Consider the following 17,723-nt stretch of genomic DNA (forward strand, 5'->3'; position numbering starts at 1 on the left):
AGATTTCCAACCTTCTGTGTCCAATTCACAGAATGCCAAGTGTGACCGAACCCTGGCGTGATAACACCGATTAAAATAAGAGACAGCTTTGCCGTAAAAGAGTGTCTCTCTGACAGTCTAATTAGTACATAGGAAGGTATTAGATTATTGTCACGTTCAATATCTCTAAACATATCCGTCTTTTTGAAGTACTTTTGACTGACTGTGATACAAACATAAAACGTATGAATGCCAGATGCATATAGCTGGAATAAAACGTTCTGGCAAAAACAATTCAAGCTTATGAAAGAAGAGAGTTTAAAAAAAAAGAAAAGAAAAGCATAAATAAACTTAACTTCAAAAGAGAGGGGCTGTGCTTCAAACTCTTGTAATCCCATAAATCTCAGGAGATTTGCAGGAGTGTTTCTGGGGGTTTTTTAACACAGTAACAGTCAAACACAGCCTTGCTCGTAAATTCTGCCTGTAAAGCTCCACGTGTGTGTGATAGCACGTGGCCTTAGGAAGACCACGCTGGCCTTGGCCCAAACCCAACCACACACAAACACAAACACACAATCCGACAGGTGATACTGCTGGGACCACAACACCCATTCTTATACCACACACACACATATGCACACACACACAGACACACCTGAACAGACACACAAACGCACACATCTCTTAGTTATTTTAAGGAGTGTTTCCAAAGCATTCATCATCATTATCTGCCATTATTTCTTTTTGCAGTTTAAGGCCAATTTACATTGGTTTCTTTAACAAACAGCTAGGAAAATTTATTGGACACTTTTGCACAGCCTCTCTGTCAACAGGATGCCTCATTCATCATCACCTGTACCTTCATTCAGTCATGCCATTTAATTAATGTCTATTTTGCCTGCGAGGGAACTTTCTCTCAGAAAGCTCAGTGCTCCGCAGGTGGGCTGGACAAGTTGCTATTACACGTTTCTAAAGAAGAGGGAGGGGCATTCTAGAAGGACATACATTGTCTCCAATGACTGCTCTGAGCTTCAGACTATAAAGGTCTGGGTAATAAAAATAAAGACAGGAAAAAAAACAAAAAACAGATGGGTTGTATTCATTTAGGATAGAGTTCTTCTCAGTAGCTCTCCCTTGTTGCTTGTAACACTATCAGGCAACAGTAAAGAGTAACTTACTGATGTCTCCCTGGAATCATAATCAAACAGTTCATGGAAGAGAAATCTCCGTGCAATTCACAGTCATGGGAAAAGAGTCGATTTTACGCATTGTTTTCTGGCAAAGAAGACCATTGCCATGACAACAGTGCTAGAGACTGTTAAATCTTTATCATACCCTTCTATAACACGCACAAACCTGCTTCGACAGATACACTGAAATTACAGTCTCCGATTTTTCTTTTTCTTGCAGCACTCTGAAAATATTAGATAATCTCAACAAAGTTATGAGTAGTAACAAATCTCTTCCTTCCAAAGAAAAATCCAAATTTTGATTCTCTGGTAACGACATTTTCCTTTCACACAGCAGCAGCGACCAACAAGCAGCGACCAGTGGCCAAAGACTTTGTATCACTTGCTAGATTATCACGTAAATGTCAAATAAAATATTATTTACTATCAAGCCTTCAAGCGACGGCTTTTGTGGATATAACTAACCAACGCAACCATATTATAATACTTTTGCTTTAAAGGGTAGACATATATCAGACCAAGGTTGCTGTGTGATTGTGGTAGAACCGCTGAGTCTGCTGGCTTTGGGATTAACCAGCAGCTTAAGTCATGAGAAACGCACTGAGAGTGAACTCGAGTGAAAAACTCGTGACGGCAACGGTCTGGAATACTCCTGTTTACCAACCTAGAAACCACAAATGTTCTGATGGTTTCCCGTGTATGTTACATAACAGCTAAAGCCATTATGGCCATGTTCCGTAATTGTCGCTAATTAATTGTGACTTTAAGGTCAGTAAAAACAGGAATCAGCACAGAGGTCTGGATGTCTCCGTCTGGAGCCCAGATGTGTAACCCTTGCTGACCGTGCACAGGAGTCCAGAGTAACAGAACTGACTGTTTTTCTTGTGTGGTTGAGTCAGCCATGGCCCGCTCTTCCCTCACACTAAGGATTTGCGCCTATGCAGTTTCAAGTACGGTCAAGCCAATATCTCTCTCCTAAACACACGTTACAATGTGTGATGATACTGTACCAGCCGGGGTAATTCAGAAACAATGTATTGAAGGCTTCACACCTAACAGAGGATGTGAGAGCAAACCTCACCAATCACAACTGAAGAAGACTGAGGAGAGAAACTGTGAAACTGGGAGAAAAAGGCCTAAGAAACTGACATGTTGAGACACGAAAAAAGCTAGACAGGTTTGGCCGAAAGTCCTTAGGGCAAGCGAGTGAACCACGCTTAGCTTTCTGAGTTTGGGTAATAAGCTTTAGATATTTGAGACGTATGATGGCCTACCAAGAACCGACGGTGTTAAACGCTTTGTTTTGATTTCAGTGCTAACAAGAACAATCTTGGAGTTGAGGAAATGAACCAGAGAAGTAATGAATGATAGGACACTGAACTGGCAGACTGAGAGACTGGTGAATGGTGAGTGAGAACTAAGCAGGCTGAGAGACTGGCGAATGGTGAGTGAGAACTAAGCAGGCTGAGAGACTGGTGAATGATGAGTGAGAACTAAGCAGGCTGAGAGACTGGCGAATGGTGAGTGAGAACTAAGCAGGCTGAGAGACTGGCGAATGGTGAGTGAGAACTAAGCAGGCTGAGAGACTGGCGAATGGTGAGTGAGAACTAAGCAGGCTGAGAGACTGGCGAATGGTGAGTGAGAACTAAGCAGGTTGGAAGAAGTCTTACTCTGGAGCTCCACGCGAGCTCATCGTGGTTGGATCCTCCACATCCATCTCAGGGTTTGTGTAGCCCAGCGTTCCAGAGTAATTCACCTCCTGTCAGGAGACAGGAAAGGAGGATAGATAGATGGATAGGGAAAGGAAAAAGAGGGGGAGAGAGCGAGAGAGAGAGACGGTTTTTGTCAAACACAGGGTTTCAATGCTATTCAATGATATTGTTATTTTTAAAGGCAGTATCATCAATGCAGCAGAACACTCTGAACAACAAGCAACCAGTTATAAGAGGTCCAAATTGTAATTATTAACTTCACACAATGATGTTCTTTTCAGTTACGAGGACCAGCTGACAATAAACCAAGAGAATAATGGAACCATTATTAAGAACATTAGGTCATTTGCAGTGTTTGAGAAATGGTCCAGATATAGAACTAAAAATAACCTTATGTAACACCGTGCTATGATAGTGATGCCGGCTGAGAACATGTCATTATATAATAAACCTCAGTGACATACTCCAGACTCCAGACCAGTTAATAATGGTTAAATCATTCATTGAATGGTTACAGATGCCATAGTGTGTGCATCACACAGGCTAATGAGAGAGAGAGAGAGAGAGTGAGAGGACAGGTACTGTTTGTTATTATGACAGCGCTCTGCTCTGACTGGCTGTTTCTGAGGCCTTCGAGTGCTCGTCATGTTTACCGGGGGGGAAGAACTTTTTGTCAAGTCCTGCTAATAACAAGCTTTCAGAAGGTTACCTTGGAAACTACAGAATCAGAGAATGGGACCGAAGCCTATGGCCCAAGGGCAAACTGGCAGAAAGAGGAGTGTGTTAGGGAATGAGATCATGTAGGATGGCATTTCGTAAATATCCTTTTTAAATTTAGACTATACACCATAGCGCAATACAGATCTGCCATACAGGTAACTGCAACAATAGACAAAAGACTAGAGTAAAGGAGAGAGATATAAGGCATACTGAAAACACACAGGGGGCGGTTCTTAAGTTCGTTTAGTAATTAACATTCTGTTATAGTTATAAAAATGTTGGGAAGGTTGGGTGTTCTGTTATTTGGACGTGAAGAGGAGATCTCAGTGACTATGAAATAAGGGTGATTGTTTGGGAAAAGCTTTGGAGGGCTACAAAGTACTGGTTTCTCAATATGATGAAGTTTGCATGTTTGGTGTTTGTCAGAGAAACACATCAATAACTGCTGTCAGCCAAGGCCAAAGTCACATCATTGACCCATGATGGGCAGAGCCTTGAGAACAAGGCAAAACAGACAAGCAACTCTGATTTAACTGAATTCAAATATCAATCAAAGCCATGAGTAGGCTTTTTTCTTTTATCAAGAACAGACCATTATAACCCTCAGAGAGAGGGAGAGAGAGAGAAACAATGGTTGGGTTTCAGTGCATAGACTCTTTGTTAGACCTCTAAATGCTTGTTTGTAAATAAAGTGGTCTTGAACAGCAGGAACAAAAATGTCACATGTTCGGATGAGTCACTCTTAAATCTGTTCTCAGCAGGCAGACAACTGCATATGTTACGCTCACTGAAAGAATCTTAATGCTTCTAAAAAGTTTACCTGTAACTAAACAGAATCATTCTGTGAGACAAACGTTATCCTATGCTGAAACGTTTTGCTCAAGGTAGGAGCAATCTTTTCCAGAACGACAAAGCTCCCGTCCTGTGGACAGGAGTGGGCACCGAATGGTTTGATGAGTACGAAGACAATTTAAACCATATCCCTCAGCCGTCCAAGTCTCCAGATCTGAACACAACACGACAGCACGTGTTGACTCTCAACAACGCTTTCCATTTCCACTGACAAAACACAAAATGACAGAATTTCTTGTGAAGGAATGGTGTCAGATCGGTCCGACAGAGTCACTGACGACTGTCTATGCCATGGTCCAACGGTGCTGTTCTGGGTAATCTGTGAAGAAAGGCCCTTTGTGTTGGTGTTTCCTTTATTTTGGCATTCGGCCGTTTATGGCTGATACCACGCCGCTGTCATGGGCGTGAGAGATACACAGAGTGAGTACGTGTGACTTAGAAAGAGGGAAAGAAGAGAAAAAAAAAAGAACAGGTGAGCGGGTGAGAGAGAGAACATGCACGCCATGACATTGATGGGTGACGGACCAGCCCTACCCCACACAACCATTCAACACCGTCAGCCAAAGCAAACTGCTTTTTGGAACGGTGAAACAGTTTTTTAAGACATGACGCGACCACAGCAAACTTAAAGTCGATACTTCACTGATCCGCTTCATGCGAACACACACACACACACACACGCACGCACACACCCCTGTGTAAGAGCAGATCAGGACATATAGACTGGCTATACACAGACTTAGTCAGAGTCAAATTTTTCACAGAGAGCCGTCAGCCAGTCTACTGATGTTGTAAGAGTCAGAACACTGTTAAGTAACAGCTATTGGCAGGTACTTACTAAAAAACCGACTCACTCTGCTCAGAGCAGTACAAATCAAAATCAAAATCAGGGGCATTTTAGGCTTTTTAAAACGCATGCTGGAGTGATACAAAAAACCCCCAAAAAACTCAACTACTTACAGGTTACTCTACTGCTGTGTGTGTCACTCAAATGCAGATCTTTACACTCGCATGAAATCTTTACTGTAGTCAGGGATTTGGTTGCAGGCCAACTGTATTATCTGGGGTATCCCTTCTTGTCATACCCAACTCCCAAATGTAGAGTCATAAACTGAACTAAGGGCGTAGTTATGGGGTGTAAGACAGGTATAAGAGTCTGGTTTTGCTGAGTTCATGTCTCGTGCTGTCCAGTTTCATTTCTTTCAGATGACAGCAGAGGCGTTTTCCTATCTCTGTCTCTTTCGCCTCCACTATGTACACTGTTGGAAATGCCTCAGTCCACTGACACACTTCTAAGAATAAAACCCTCCCTCTGGAACAGGAAGTGACCCTATGTTCTGTCTTCATTTCCTCTCTGGCTGACGCGAGTTCACTGGCGCCCATGTGAGGTTTGCTTGAGCTCCTCTGAGACCTCTTCCCGGGAATTCGCTAATTGTTCTTGGACGCAAAGTGCCGATGATTCCGACTCACCCCCCCACCCCGCCTCCCTTCCCCCTAACCTCAGCATTACCAATCATAACACTAAGGTTGCCACGACTGTCTCCCTCGGCAACGGTTTCTATGGGTAACACCTACTGTGTTTAGATCTTTTTAAGGGGATGTGATGAGCCTGAATCCGCTTTGCACGAAAGATGATCAGTGTCCACCGAATAAGCCAAAGCTAACAACTACCCTCAAAGAGTCAATAACTTCAATGATAAAAGTGGACCACCACCAAAAAGTGACCAGTTTATCATACTCTCCAACAAACATATTAAGGCGTGTTTTAACAAGACACTTCACAGTAACACTAGGTGGCCAAGGATTCTTTGCCTTGGCTAATGAACTGTTGTTTCTTTGCCTTGACTGATGAGTTGCTGTAAACACAAAACTACTTGATGATGCTACAGAGACATCATCTCCTTTGTTCACTTCACAGACACTCAGCAGTAAATATCATTAGTGCACAAGTCTTAAGGTCTGATTTTTTTAATAATATAGGCTATGTGTTTTCATAGTGGGGAAGTGTGCTGCCGGTTTTCCATATTGATTCTTTCTGTGTAGAATTACAAAAGTGATCATGTGGGGGTGTTGTACCTTGATGAGATTTATTTTGGGAGCTCCAACCTCACTGCCCGAGGGCCTTTTACTGGACTCCTTGGCTTCCTGTCGATGTCTCTGGCGGACAATATACTCATAAGTGCTCAATCTGTTCCACACTGAGAGAGAGAGGGAGAGAGAGAGAGGTCAGTTTCAGTACTGTATCAAACTCTGTCTCTGTTCTTCACTAGCTCTGCTGACCACACACATTGCTGTATGAAGTGTATGCTCATCACTGAGTCCCACAGTATTAAACCTACAATGCTTGAAACAAAAGTAGGTGTTTTTTCTGCATACAGTGATGAAAAGTCAGAAGGTGAGTTTGTTTGAACTTGTAAGAACAGTCTTGTCTTCGCCTTGCAATCTCCTACTCAATTGTAACAGGCCTGGTCATCTCCACAGATGCACGACTGATAGACAGAAATGATCCACAGAGGAACCTCTCCATCGCCCCCTAGTGGCAGAAAGGGGGCCTTGGCTGCATCTTCACACGTTCAAGTCTTAATACAGGGCAAAAGGAAATCTGCTGGTGACGATCCAGTGATAAATATCAGTGTAAAATGTCTCTTTTGTGTGTCATCAGTAAGGCCATTCGCTCCAGCCTGAATCTCAGCTTGGTGCTGTTTTGCGTAACCAAACACACAGAGGAGCAATTATTTTAAGGCTAGCCATGGAAACAGAGAGTAAATACAGAGCAGATCAGTGACCACATGAATGGTGACGCTCAAATGAACCCGGCGGTACACGTGAACACTTTACCACCTGTCCTCACCTGAACACACAAACATCACCTCATTAAGCTCCCATTGAAGATGCCGTTTCACACTGAAGTGCTAATTAAGAGAGGAAAAAAAAAAAACAACAACAAAAAAACAAAAACAGATGGTTGCTTCTTTTGAAAATGAACCACAGCAAAATACGTGAAAAAAAGAAACTGAAAGACCCGAAAAGAATAACTTTTTTTTCCACTGCGGTCCATTTACGAGCCATGTGACAAATGCTTCAAAGATGGGATGAATCACTCTCGATGATCGGCCGTATCTCAGCGTAAGCTTCAGAAAAGAAAGCGCTCCTGCTTGTGCTGCAGCCTCCGGTGACCATGGTAACGGGAGCTGGCCAGTTCTACCTCAGCCAAACGGTATTTGACAGCCCATGGCAGTGACTTGGCCAGCTTGGCTTCCTGGCCACTGCCAGGGCAACGCCAGGGACACTGCAGCCCTAATAAAGCCAGAGCTTTGGGCAAGAGCATCATTTTAGGCCCGCTCTGCTGTTGTATTGGTTATGCTGATTCAGTGTGTGTGTGTGTGCGCGCTGAGGTACAGTTCGGTTGAGATGACGCACGCTTATGTAAGCGTGTTCTCATAGAACTGGCACTTGGGCAGCACACACACACTCACCGCTCTTGGGCGTATTATACGGCTCAGGGTAGCCATGGCAGCTATCAGCACCAGCTCTCATGACACAAATAAATTATTTGGAAAGGTCATGTGACAGACACGTGTGTCCAAACACAGAAAACAGATGATCAAGTGTATCCAAAACATAGCTCTGGCAAAAGGACACTGAAAATAATCAGAATACGTGTTATACACTTAAACAAATACATTTTATCCTTTTTAAAACGCAAGAAAATATTGAAGAAGGTTCAAAGAGCAAAGAGCGTAACACACGACAGGAGACAGACAGCACGCTAACTAAGGTGGACAACCGAGAGCAGACTATACTTGCCATGTCAGATTGTAAGGATATAGAGAATATACTTACTGAGGTAAATATGAAAACAGAGTAGATGGCCCAGGAGCAGGGCAGACAGTAAGCCAAGAGCTATGGTGATGCCAGCCAGAGCAGGGATGGCTGGACCTGCAGTGGAGACTGGGGCCACGGGGAGAAACACAAACCACACCACAGACTCATTCTTCACTAGAGGGAGAAACACAAGGGGAAAAAAAAAAAAAAAAAAAAAAAATCAAATTGGTCTTGCCTTTTCCAATAGCGTACCTGTCCGATCAGATTTCACTAAAATGAAACCAGAAAACGAGGCCCCAGACTGATTCAATTACAAGTTGGATAACCACACCGTGTTACGCAAGCTCCATACAAAATTAATCAAGCTTCCGCGTCCGGCTAACGCACGGCGGCTTCAGAGAATAACGCCATAGGGAAGAAAAAGCAACCGACCTTGAAAGTGCTTGTCCGATCGAAGTTTCGATGGATCCAGAAAGAACTCGACAAAGACGTAACTAGCGATGATCACGACCAAAAATATACCCAGCAAGGCAGATATTACGCTGTTCAGGAAAAGCCTGCAAGCAAACAAAAAGACAAACATTAAAGATTAACCTTTAATCTTAATTTAATCAAACAACAAGAAGATGACAAAGAGCATATGCCAGAGGGGCTGTGGATCATGACCCTGAGCATTTGAACCTAGATGCATTTCTCAGGCACTGGGCACATTTCTTTGATTAAAATAGCTCTTGTGACATGGAAGTGAATACAAGGCCTGGTATAGAGGAGTCTTGGGAAGGCAGCAATGAGTGAACGGAGAAGCTCAGATAACACAAGAGTCCCCTGTTTTCACGTGTGTAGGCTGTGAGACACTCATGACACTCTCCCACAGCAGCCCGGGGACCTGATGCCGCTCTGAGCCAGACACTGACTGTTTACTGTGTGTGTGTGTGTGTGTGAGAGAAAAGCACTTTGCACTTCAGACGGCCTTGTACTGTAACACACTGTTCCACAGTTAAGACAGGGTAGAGGACATACCCTCCAAAATGCTTCCTAACGCTTTCCAAATTTTTCATGTGACACAATTTATCTTTCACGCTTTTCCATGCTTTTTGTTGCAATATGTTGTACTGGGGTGACCAATTCACCACAAATTACACCAACGAGAGAATCAGTAGGTATGCAGATATTTAAACTAATGCGTTTTATCATGCACTCTCAAGCAAATATGCATTTTTTTTAACAGTGTGTTTTATATGGATGTTTATAATAGGTACACAGAGGAAGAGCGGCACAGGAGAAAGTGAGAGAAAACATTAAAGTAGATATAAAAATTTATTCATTTGTAATCCATATTGTGACACAGTCTGGACATTGGTTCACTCAGCCTTTCCATTAACCACTGCTTCTGCTCCATTCACAAGGACAATGTTCTCTATTAGACGCCAAGGGTGCGGTTTGAAAATTGTTTAACATGTTGATCACTGTTTGGTGGATACAGCTCAAATACTCCAAAACACTTTGATTGTGGGGAGGTTACACAGTTAAACTTGTCACAATAATTTTCTTTGACTGAAAAAATAAATAAATAAATAAATTGGTTCCTTCAACTGCTAATCAGTGTGTAACTGAAAATAGAAGTACTTTCTCCTCCAGAAATGGAAAACGCCAGAAAACTTCAAGCTTTGACCTACTTTCGGAATCTGAACGCTCTGCATATTCCTAAATTAAGCTCTTTTAATTGAAACGGTCCAAGATGACGCTGATGCCTGAACGGGGTCGTCAATTTCATACTAAGCAAACCTTCAATGAACATTTAAAAAATAGCTAAATATAACTGAAAATGATTGTCGGCATTACACTTCTGAAAGCCGCTAAGGTCAACGTGCCGCTCTGTTGCCATCCTGAGGGGGCAGAGCTTGTTACTGAAATACAACTTGCCCCAGAGGAAACGATGAGGGCTTAGGGTGGGACAGAAGGAGAGACCTACCAGTAATTTCTGCTGCCCACACAGTTATTCAGCCATCGACAGTGGTGATCAAAGCTGGCCACACACTTGTTACAAGCACTGCAGTGTTTCGATTTTGGACCCCTAAAAACACATACAAATGAACACACACAAACACACACACACAACCATCACAAACCAAATCAATCATTTCAGGTTATCCCCTTGATAATACAGAAATTAAGACGTGTCACATCAAGTTAGCGCGAGATGCGGTGCAGTTCGTGAAAAAACAGAATCGCTCAAATTCACTAGGGTTTTTTTTTTTTTTTCCCCTCTAAGACCCATGCAGTCCTATTGACAAATGAAATATGCATATTACAAGCCGGCATGGTGTTGAGCGGAGGTGGTGGCAGATTTCATTAAGGAACTGGAGCATGATGTCTTCTCTGTAAATCTCACCATATGGTCTCTCAGTTGAGTCTTCCCTGTCACATACTGCTGCATTATAGTCTGATCCCAGAATCCAAGAATACACACGTCAGCTACACTGGGATTACTAGTCTGCTGTTAAAAACATTTCTGCTTTTTATTAAATCTTTTTCTGCGGAGTGCACGCATACTAATATTTTTTTTGGGGGGGGATCATATTCTTAACCATTATGGACATAGACCAAAAAGCAAGAGAGACTGAGTGCATTGTGGCTGAACTGGACAAAATGAAAACTGCAGATCATGTCTGGCACTCAAGAAGCAGCCTTCTTTTAGTTTCCAAAATGAAAAGAAGTCCTGTGAAACAGTCTAGCCCAAAGCATCCCCACTCATTGCAAAACAAATCCAAAACTTGTGACTGCAATCTCTACGAGTGTGTGTGTGTGTGTGTGGGCACAAAGGCGGGGCGACTGGATTCATACTTACACATCGACTTCACAGAGGTAACAGTGGCAGTTCTCAATGACATGGGCATGTTTTGTGCGGTCAAACACGGGCATGGGCCCTTTATAGCTCTTTGCCCGAACATTGTAGTCTGCAGGATCAATGGAGACAGCAATGAGGTGGACAAACAGATGACACACAAACGTGATGCCCGTGCACTGAACGCAGAGTTAAGGCCAAAGTACCGGCTTGTGAAATCAAGAGATGATACACGATCACCACAGACTTACACGACAAAAAAGTATGATAATGAAATTGATGCTGAAAGAAATTTGGCTCACAAGGCACATTAAACAGTAAAACCTCTCAAAAGCCTAATTAAAATCACAGAGTAAGTAGAATTGGATTTAGCCCGGCCAATCGAACAAAGCCTTAATTATCATGTGATGAAACATAACCCATTTCATTAGGTAACAACAGTGTGCAACTGAGCACAAGTGTGAACTGATGACGGGAACATAAGACAAAGAAAAAAAAATAAAAAGAGATTCTGGAGATTTTGTAGACAGTTTCTCTGAACATCACTTAAAACAGGTCGACATTATGTAAACTGACAGACTTCAACTGCTTCAAATGGACTTCTCTACCCACTTCACACAGGCTCATAAGAATGAACAAAGCCTCTAAAACAAAGCACCGCCTTCGACTGCAACAGAGGCATCATTGTTAACCTGTTCCCTGTGCATCTCTGAGAGGATACAATGTAGCCGGCAGGGATCCAGTGAGTGGGCAACAGTGGGACAAAGACACCAAAGCCGGTGATGGCGAAGTAGAGGTACAGGAGCCAAGCGAGCAGCTGGAAGGGGTGTGGGGGCCAGCTCCACCCGTTGGTGCGCGAACACAGAGGCAAATCTCCTCGTCTTGGTCCTCCTTCGCTCACAGGGGCTGTGCGATTGGGGTTCTTATTGCAGACATCCATGAGCAAGGGATGCACTTCTGTCACAGACATTTCAACCACACACACACGTATGATTAAGGCACATTGTTTTACAAAGACTTTACTGATGTTGGACAAGAGTGCATGAGTCCAGTCCTCAAAGACCCTAGCCCTGTCGTTTTTGTTCTTGGGCCTTACAAAACAATCAAATCTGAGTCCTACCTGTGAAATAGGTGTGTACGTTCCCCAGCCAATCAGAGATAAGTAGTGGTTGGGAGAAACAAAATCCAATGTGATTTATGCACTCAACAGCTGATGTTATACACCTCTGATGTAGGACAGGCTCATGCCTCTGTACACACATGGCTGGGATTCATGACCCTTCCATTAAGTCTGTTTCCGGTATATATACGGTAGCGTGAACCACAGATCCTTAATATATTCTAAACCAGCACTATTGTGTCAAAGAGCACAGTCACGAGGTAATCTATATCCTTTCATCACTCAGTACTTTTGGTCTTTTCCTCTGCTAAGTGTTGATCCAACCAGTTTTAGCTGAATCTCAGATTAGGAATTTTCATTCAGGTCTCGGTGGCATGGCGCTGATATGTCAACGAAGATAAAGTGTCTTTTCCGTTAAAATTGCTAACAGCATGATCAAATTAATATCTCCATTTGGTATCGGTTGACGCGATCGATATCAATCTGTTTTTAAACGAGAACGCAAGAAAGAAAGAAATAAAAAACTCACCTCGTCAGTGAAACTTGGGGATATGATGTGGGTAGGTATCCATGCTCTTCCACCGCATCTTCCTCAGCACAAATATGAAAACTGACATAGCTAGTCCACCCCCACAGGTGTGAATATACCAAGCCTGCCAGTCACCAAAGCAAGTTAGCAGCAGTTTTGGTGGTGAAGACCGCGCACGACTTCAAATCCCTCCGAAGCATAATGAACTCAGGGATCACTTGGGCGTTACTAAGCATCCACAGCCATGAAAACTGACATGCGTTTCAGGTGTTATTAGCTGACTTAAGTAGCTACTACACACCCAGTACAGCAGTCGAGAAGCTACCATAACAAGCTAGTTATCCTACTGTGTTGGCTTGTAACCACTCAACTAAGAAAAGTGACATTAGTTAAAAAACCTCAGCGCCAAACAAAAGTTAGCGAGCTAGCTAAATGACAAGTTTGAAGGAACGCTTTTTGTCACCGTGAAATAAATGAGCTTTTCTGTTAACAAGCTTAAAGACGGCAGCGACCCGTATAAAGACTAAATTAATGGCATTTCTTAAAAATAACGCACTACAAACTTCTCAAGCTACTGTTAGCGAGCCTCACTACATTGTTACCCGGGGATTTTGTAAGCACTGCTGCAAGCTGGCAAAAACCCATACTGAACGGATTTCACCTCAAAAAAGCAAATTCAGCACGGTCTGCGAACTCGTCTCTTTAACAACCTACAATACTCCCGTCGAAATAATAAGCAAATCCCAAGAAAGTCATTAAAAATTACATAAATGATATGAAGTAGGTAAACGAAAAAAAATAATTGGCTGGATATGTCTAGAAATAATTGTCACGGTGAGCCATACACTTACATCCGGGGAATGTGAATATAACGGCTTTTTTGTTTCAAAATAAAAGTTTCTACGTACCTGTGCTGTATCACAGTTTTTTCTCTTATACATTTTGCAAATATTTGTGAGCTAATACCTGAATGTATGTCAATTCCTGTCCTGTACACTGCTCTATGTTGTTTGGATTGTCAGTATGTATTTATGTATGTGTGTGTGTGTGTGTGTGTGTGTGTGTTTGTTTAGGATTGGGAGAAAAGGCTACAAGAACATATGGGGATTATAGTTTTTGAATAAGGTGTCTAATAAATCCTCAATACAGAGCACAATTCAAATGCCATCTCCATAATGACATATACATAATGAATGACTGATTCTTCATTTAGATACAGATCAACACGGAAATACTGATTTAAGGGACAGCCATGGAAAGAGCAAACAGCAGTGAACTACCTATAGAAAATGGTTAGAATGTGTGCATAGAAAATGTAAAATGGAATGTAAAATGCATGTGTGTGAGTGTGTGTTTGTGTGTGTGTGTGTGTGTGTGTGTAAAAAGAGTAAAAAAAAAAACAGAGAGCATCAAAAACCCTCGAGAGGTAGGGCTGTTGGTTGTGGCAACTTGACTATCAAATGGAACAGTAATTTAATTATGGGAAAGTGAAACAAAAAAAGTCCACCATAAAATGCCACCAGTCCCTAAATGCTCAAATTTCACATCACAAACAAAGGCTCATGAAGAAATATTTACAAGAGAACACAACAGAACCCTTCATATGACAGAACATATGCTGTATTAATTGTAGGCTACTAATTGGATTGTATAGTGACATCTTCAGAAAGATAACCCCTCTGATCCATGGCAGATGCTAGATCTTTGAGAGACAGAAGCATACCTGTCAAATTTTGTGTGTCTTACAGTTTTTTGTTCCCCCTTTAGATTTTAACGAAATATATTGCTTACAATTTGGTACATCATAGGAACTTAAGAGCAGTTCAATGGAGAATAATGAACATGTTGTGAAATACCTATAAGTGTCCACACGGTGGCAGTAGCGTCTTTTAAGTAGATGATTACTCACCATTAAAGTGTGTATGGCAAGGTGTTAGGCTGGCTGCTTCCAGCAGCTATGATTTATTCCTAAAAAAATAAATAACAAGAAAACATACATCTACCTCCAGGGGTTTACTGATACCTGCATGTAATCACGGTATCACACTCATTGCCTTTGTGCTTTTATAAGTGGGGATGAAATATGCAAAAATTTATGCTATGTACCTTTTACACCAGTAGAAAGTATTTCTTAAGGATCATATAACATTAGACACAAAATATTATATTTATATAGTGATCTATATGTTTAACAATAACCATATCCAATTTATTTGACTGGGTGAATAGACGAATGATTTCGATTCTTCATGTAAGAAAACATTTTTGTTTCCTGGGTCAAGAGTCTCACTCATAGGGTGAAAAATCTGTTAAAGAGAAATTGTGAATAAGTACTCATCAGAGGAGTTGGTCTACTGTTTTGACAGTTAAATGGTTTGTATTATGTTTTCAGTTTTGATGGTGTCATACTGCTTTGCAGACATAGTTGACAACAGACAAAGTTGCACAAGAAGAAGAAGCATTTCTTTGAGGAGTTGCACCATCACAACTCAAAACCAAAATAACATATGTTATAAAACCAGACAAATTTACCAAAACAAAACAAAACAAAAAAATGTGTTTCTGATGATTTTGTCTCGGCAAAGGGAAAATGCATAAACGGTTTTAAAATGTGGTGAGAAACGCATTCCAGCAGAAAAAAAAAAAAAACCCATGATGCAACGCCTAAACGGTGAACTTTCAAACTCTGGGACAAGGCTGTGGAGAATCAGAGCTCAGGGCATGTGTAGAGGCCTTTCATATGGCTTGGAGCATGGTTAAAACTATAGTATTATTACAATATGGAAACTGTGCACCAAACACTGATACCTTGTCTAGGTCAACCAGTTCCTTCAACATGGATTTGGACTGAGACTGAGACAAAAGGAAACTAATCAGAGCAGCTCTAAACAGGCCTGTGTGAGGTTCTTACAGTGCTCAGAGAATGAGTGCAGAGACTGTGTGTAGACACATGTACAATAAGGGCACTCAATACACCATTTGAGACTGGGAGTGTTATCATGACATCAAGACGACAACATTACCCCACGAAAGGCACAAGAACAGACACGAACTTGCTGGGTACATCTTAATATAAATTTTATACATACTACAAAAGAGCAGTGTGGTACCAAACATTATTTCCAGCAGATGGAAGCAGCGTAATGCATGAGGTAAAAAAAAAAAAAAAAAATAAATAAATAAATAAAACTCAACGCAGGTCTGCATGACAGAGAAATGCAGGAAAATGAATGAGCGTGCACACATGTCAGTTACATTTAGAAGCATCATATTTTAAGCAGACAGTTTAATCCAAGAGCATTGCACGGCATTTCATGATGTGGGTGGTCTAGCAATCTTAAAGGAATGACCAAGGTGGTCTCATTTTTTTGATAATGACATAGCCTAGCCTGTCTCGAGATCTTTGATGGCTAAGTGGACATCAGCTTAAGAGGAAAACGTCCTCAAAAGTAATTTGCAGGTCTCTTGTGGGTGCAAATTGGCTCCATTGCAACCAAGAGCCTGGAATGCAGAGAACACGAAAGGGGGGGGGGGGGGGGGGGGGGGGGGGGGGGGGGCGGACAACTGGAAAAACATAAGCGGGGAGTTGCTTTATTTTCGCTAAGCTGAATATACTGTTGTGGTGATAGTTGTGACAGAATGTGTGAAACCAAGGAAAGCAGAATGTATTCCGTGTTCCATTTTCACACGCTTCAGTGCACAGCGAAGCAAACGCTGGACTGTTACTACTGCAGGCTTGCGGTCGCCAGAGGCATGAAGGTTGATTGCTTGTAAAGGTTTGATTTACTGAACTTCGTAATTGCTTTTACAAGTCTCGTAAAAAGCACATAAGAGATAAATTGCATGGAAAACCCGGAATGATCTTTTGTAGTTCCCCTTGTTTTCCAGAGGTGTTAAAGGTTTCTAAAAGAGTTAATACCATTTTCCAGTAATGATATTTCCAAAGATCTCAGACCACATGAGAGTTCGTGGGGGGTTTGTGGCTGAATGTGGGGCATGTGTTTTTCAGTCTGCGGTTCCCTCTTGTTGCTATTAGAGGGGGTGAGTTCGGTGTCTCTGTTTCTCCTTTTCATGTGGCGGAGGAGGCATGTCCCACAGCCGGGACGGAAATGATCCTTTACAACCCATCATTCATAAGTTACATTTCCAGAGCTTGTGGCCTCCTCATTTCATGAGCAGTCAGTCATTCTCTGAGTGAAATACCATACTCTCTGCTGAAACCGAGCAATAAAACCCTCCCCAAACCAATCGCATTTCAGTGGGACTCAGGACGACGGTAAATCAAACGAGATTTTGGCCGCGGGTTTGTGCGTAGTCAGTGATCGAGAACGGAAAGCGAGGTGTTGGGAGATGCGTCCGTAAAACGTGCTGCCCTTGGCACGCGTACGGGCAGAGGGTACCTAGCAGCGATAGCGACCACCACTATAAAGATAACACAGCTGTGGCACCACATTTCAGTGTGACATAACTAACGCCAGTCATTAACGGCTCATCAAAGGTGAATATTTTTGGCAGTGAATAGCTGACGTTTCTCCTGGTCAGAGTGATGCACCTGTCTTGGCCTTCCTAGCTACATATCTATCTTTGTCCAATAATCACTATTCTCAGAATGCGGTGTCACAAGAAATGGTTTGACACCATGAGGTCTTTTCAGTTCACGCAAAGCTTGAACCAACAGAATCCTTTTTGATGTGCATATACAAATGAAGCCTGATATTCTGGGACTGTGTTATGTAATGCTTGGATGCTGTGTATATCGAATTGCAGGGTTTTCTATTATTTACTGTCAGTGCCAGAACATGCAAAATTCCCCCCTGTTTCTTTTTTTTTCTTTCTTTCTTTCTTTCTTTCTTTCCTTCTTTCTTTCTTTTTCAAACAATAGGCTATTTGAGTCTCTATTCAAGATACTGTTCGAAGTGAACTTCACAGGGCCTGTATGACTGCGTTCGGC

At 42.1% G+C, this 17,723-nt stretch overlaps 1 protein-coding gene across 1 annotated transcript in view; it reads right to left on the minus strand.

Moving 5' to 3' along the window:
* zdhhc1 (zDHHC palmitoyltransferase 1) overlaps positions 1-13,250 on the minus strand; it is a 19,449-nt gene extending 6,199 nt beyond the window's left edge. Inside the window, exons 1-8 of the mRNA XM_030766545.1 lie at positions 12,773-13,250; positions 11,845-12,080; positions 11,127-11,302; positions 10,251-10,352; positions 8,711-8,835; positions 8,297-8,452; positions 6,530-6,651; positions 2,840-2,928 (exon numbers count right to left, since the gene is read on the minus strand). Coding sequence (XP_030622405.1) covers positions 2,840-2,928; positions 6,530-6,651; positions 8,297-8,452; positions 8,711-8,835; positions 10,251-10,352; positions 11,127-11,302; positions 11,845-12,063 — 989 coding nt within the window. The 5' untranslated portion in view covers positions 12,064-12,080; positions 12,773-13,250. The remainder of the gene's footprint in view (positions 1-2,839; positions 2,929-6,529; positions 6,652-8,296; positions 8,453-8,710; positions 8,836-10,250; positions 10,353-11,126; positions 11,303-11,844; positions 12,081-12,772) is intronic.
* Between the last annotated feature and the right edge of the window lie 4,473 nt (positions 13,251-17,723).

This window comes from Chanos chanos, chromosome 2, assembly GCF_902362185.1.
Source record: "Chanos chanos chromosome 2, fChaCha1.1, whole genome shotgun sequence".
In the NCBI taxonomy this organism is placed as follows: Eukaryota; Metazoa; Chordata; class Actinopteri; order Gonorynchiformes; family Chanidae; genus Chanos; species Chanos chanos.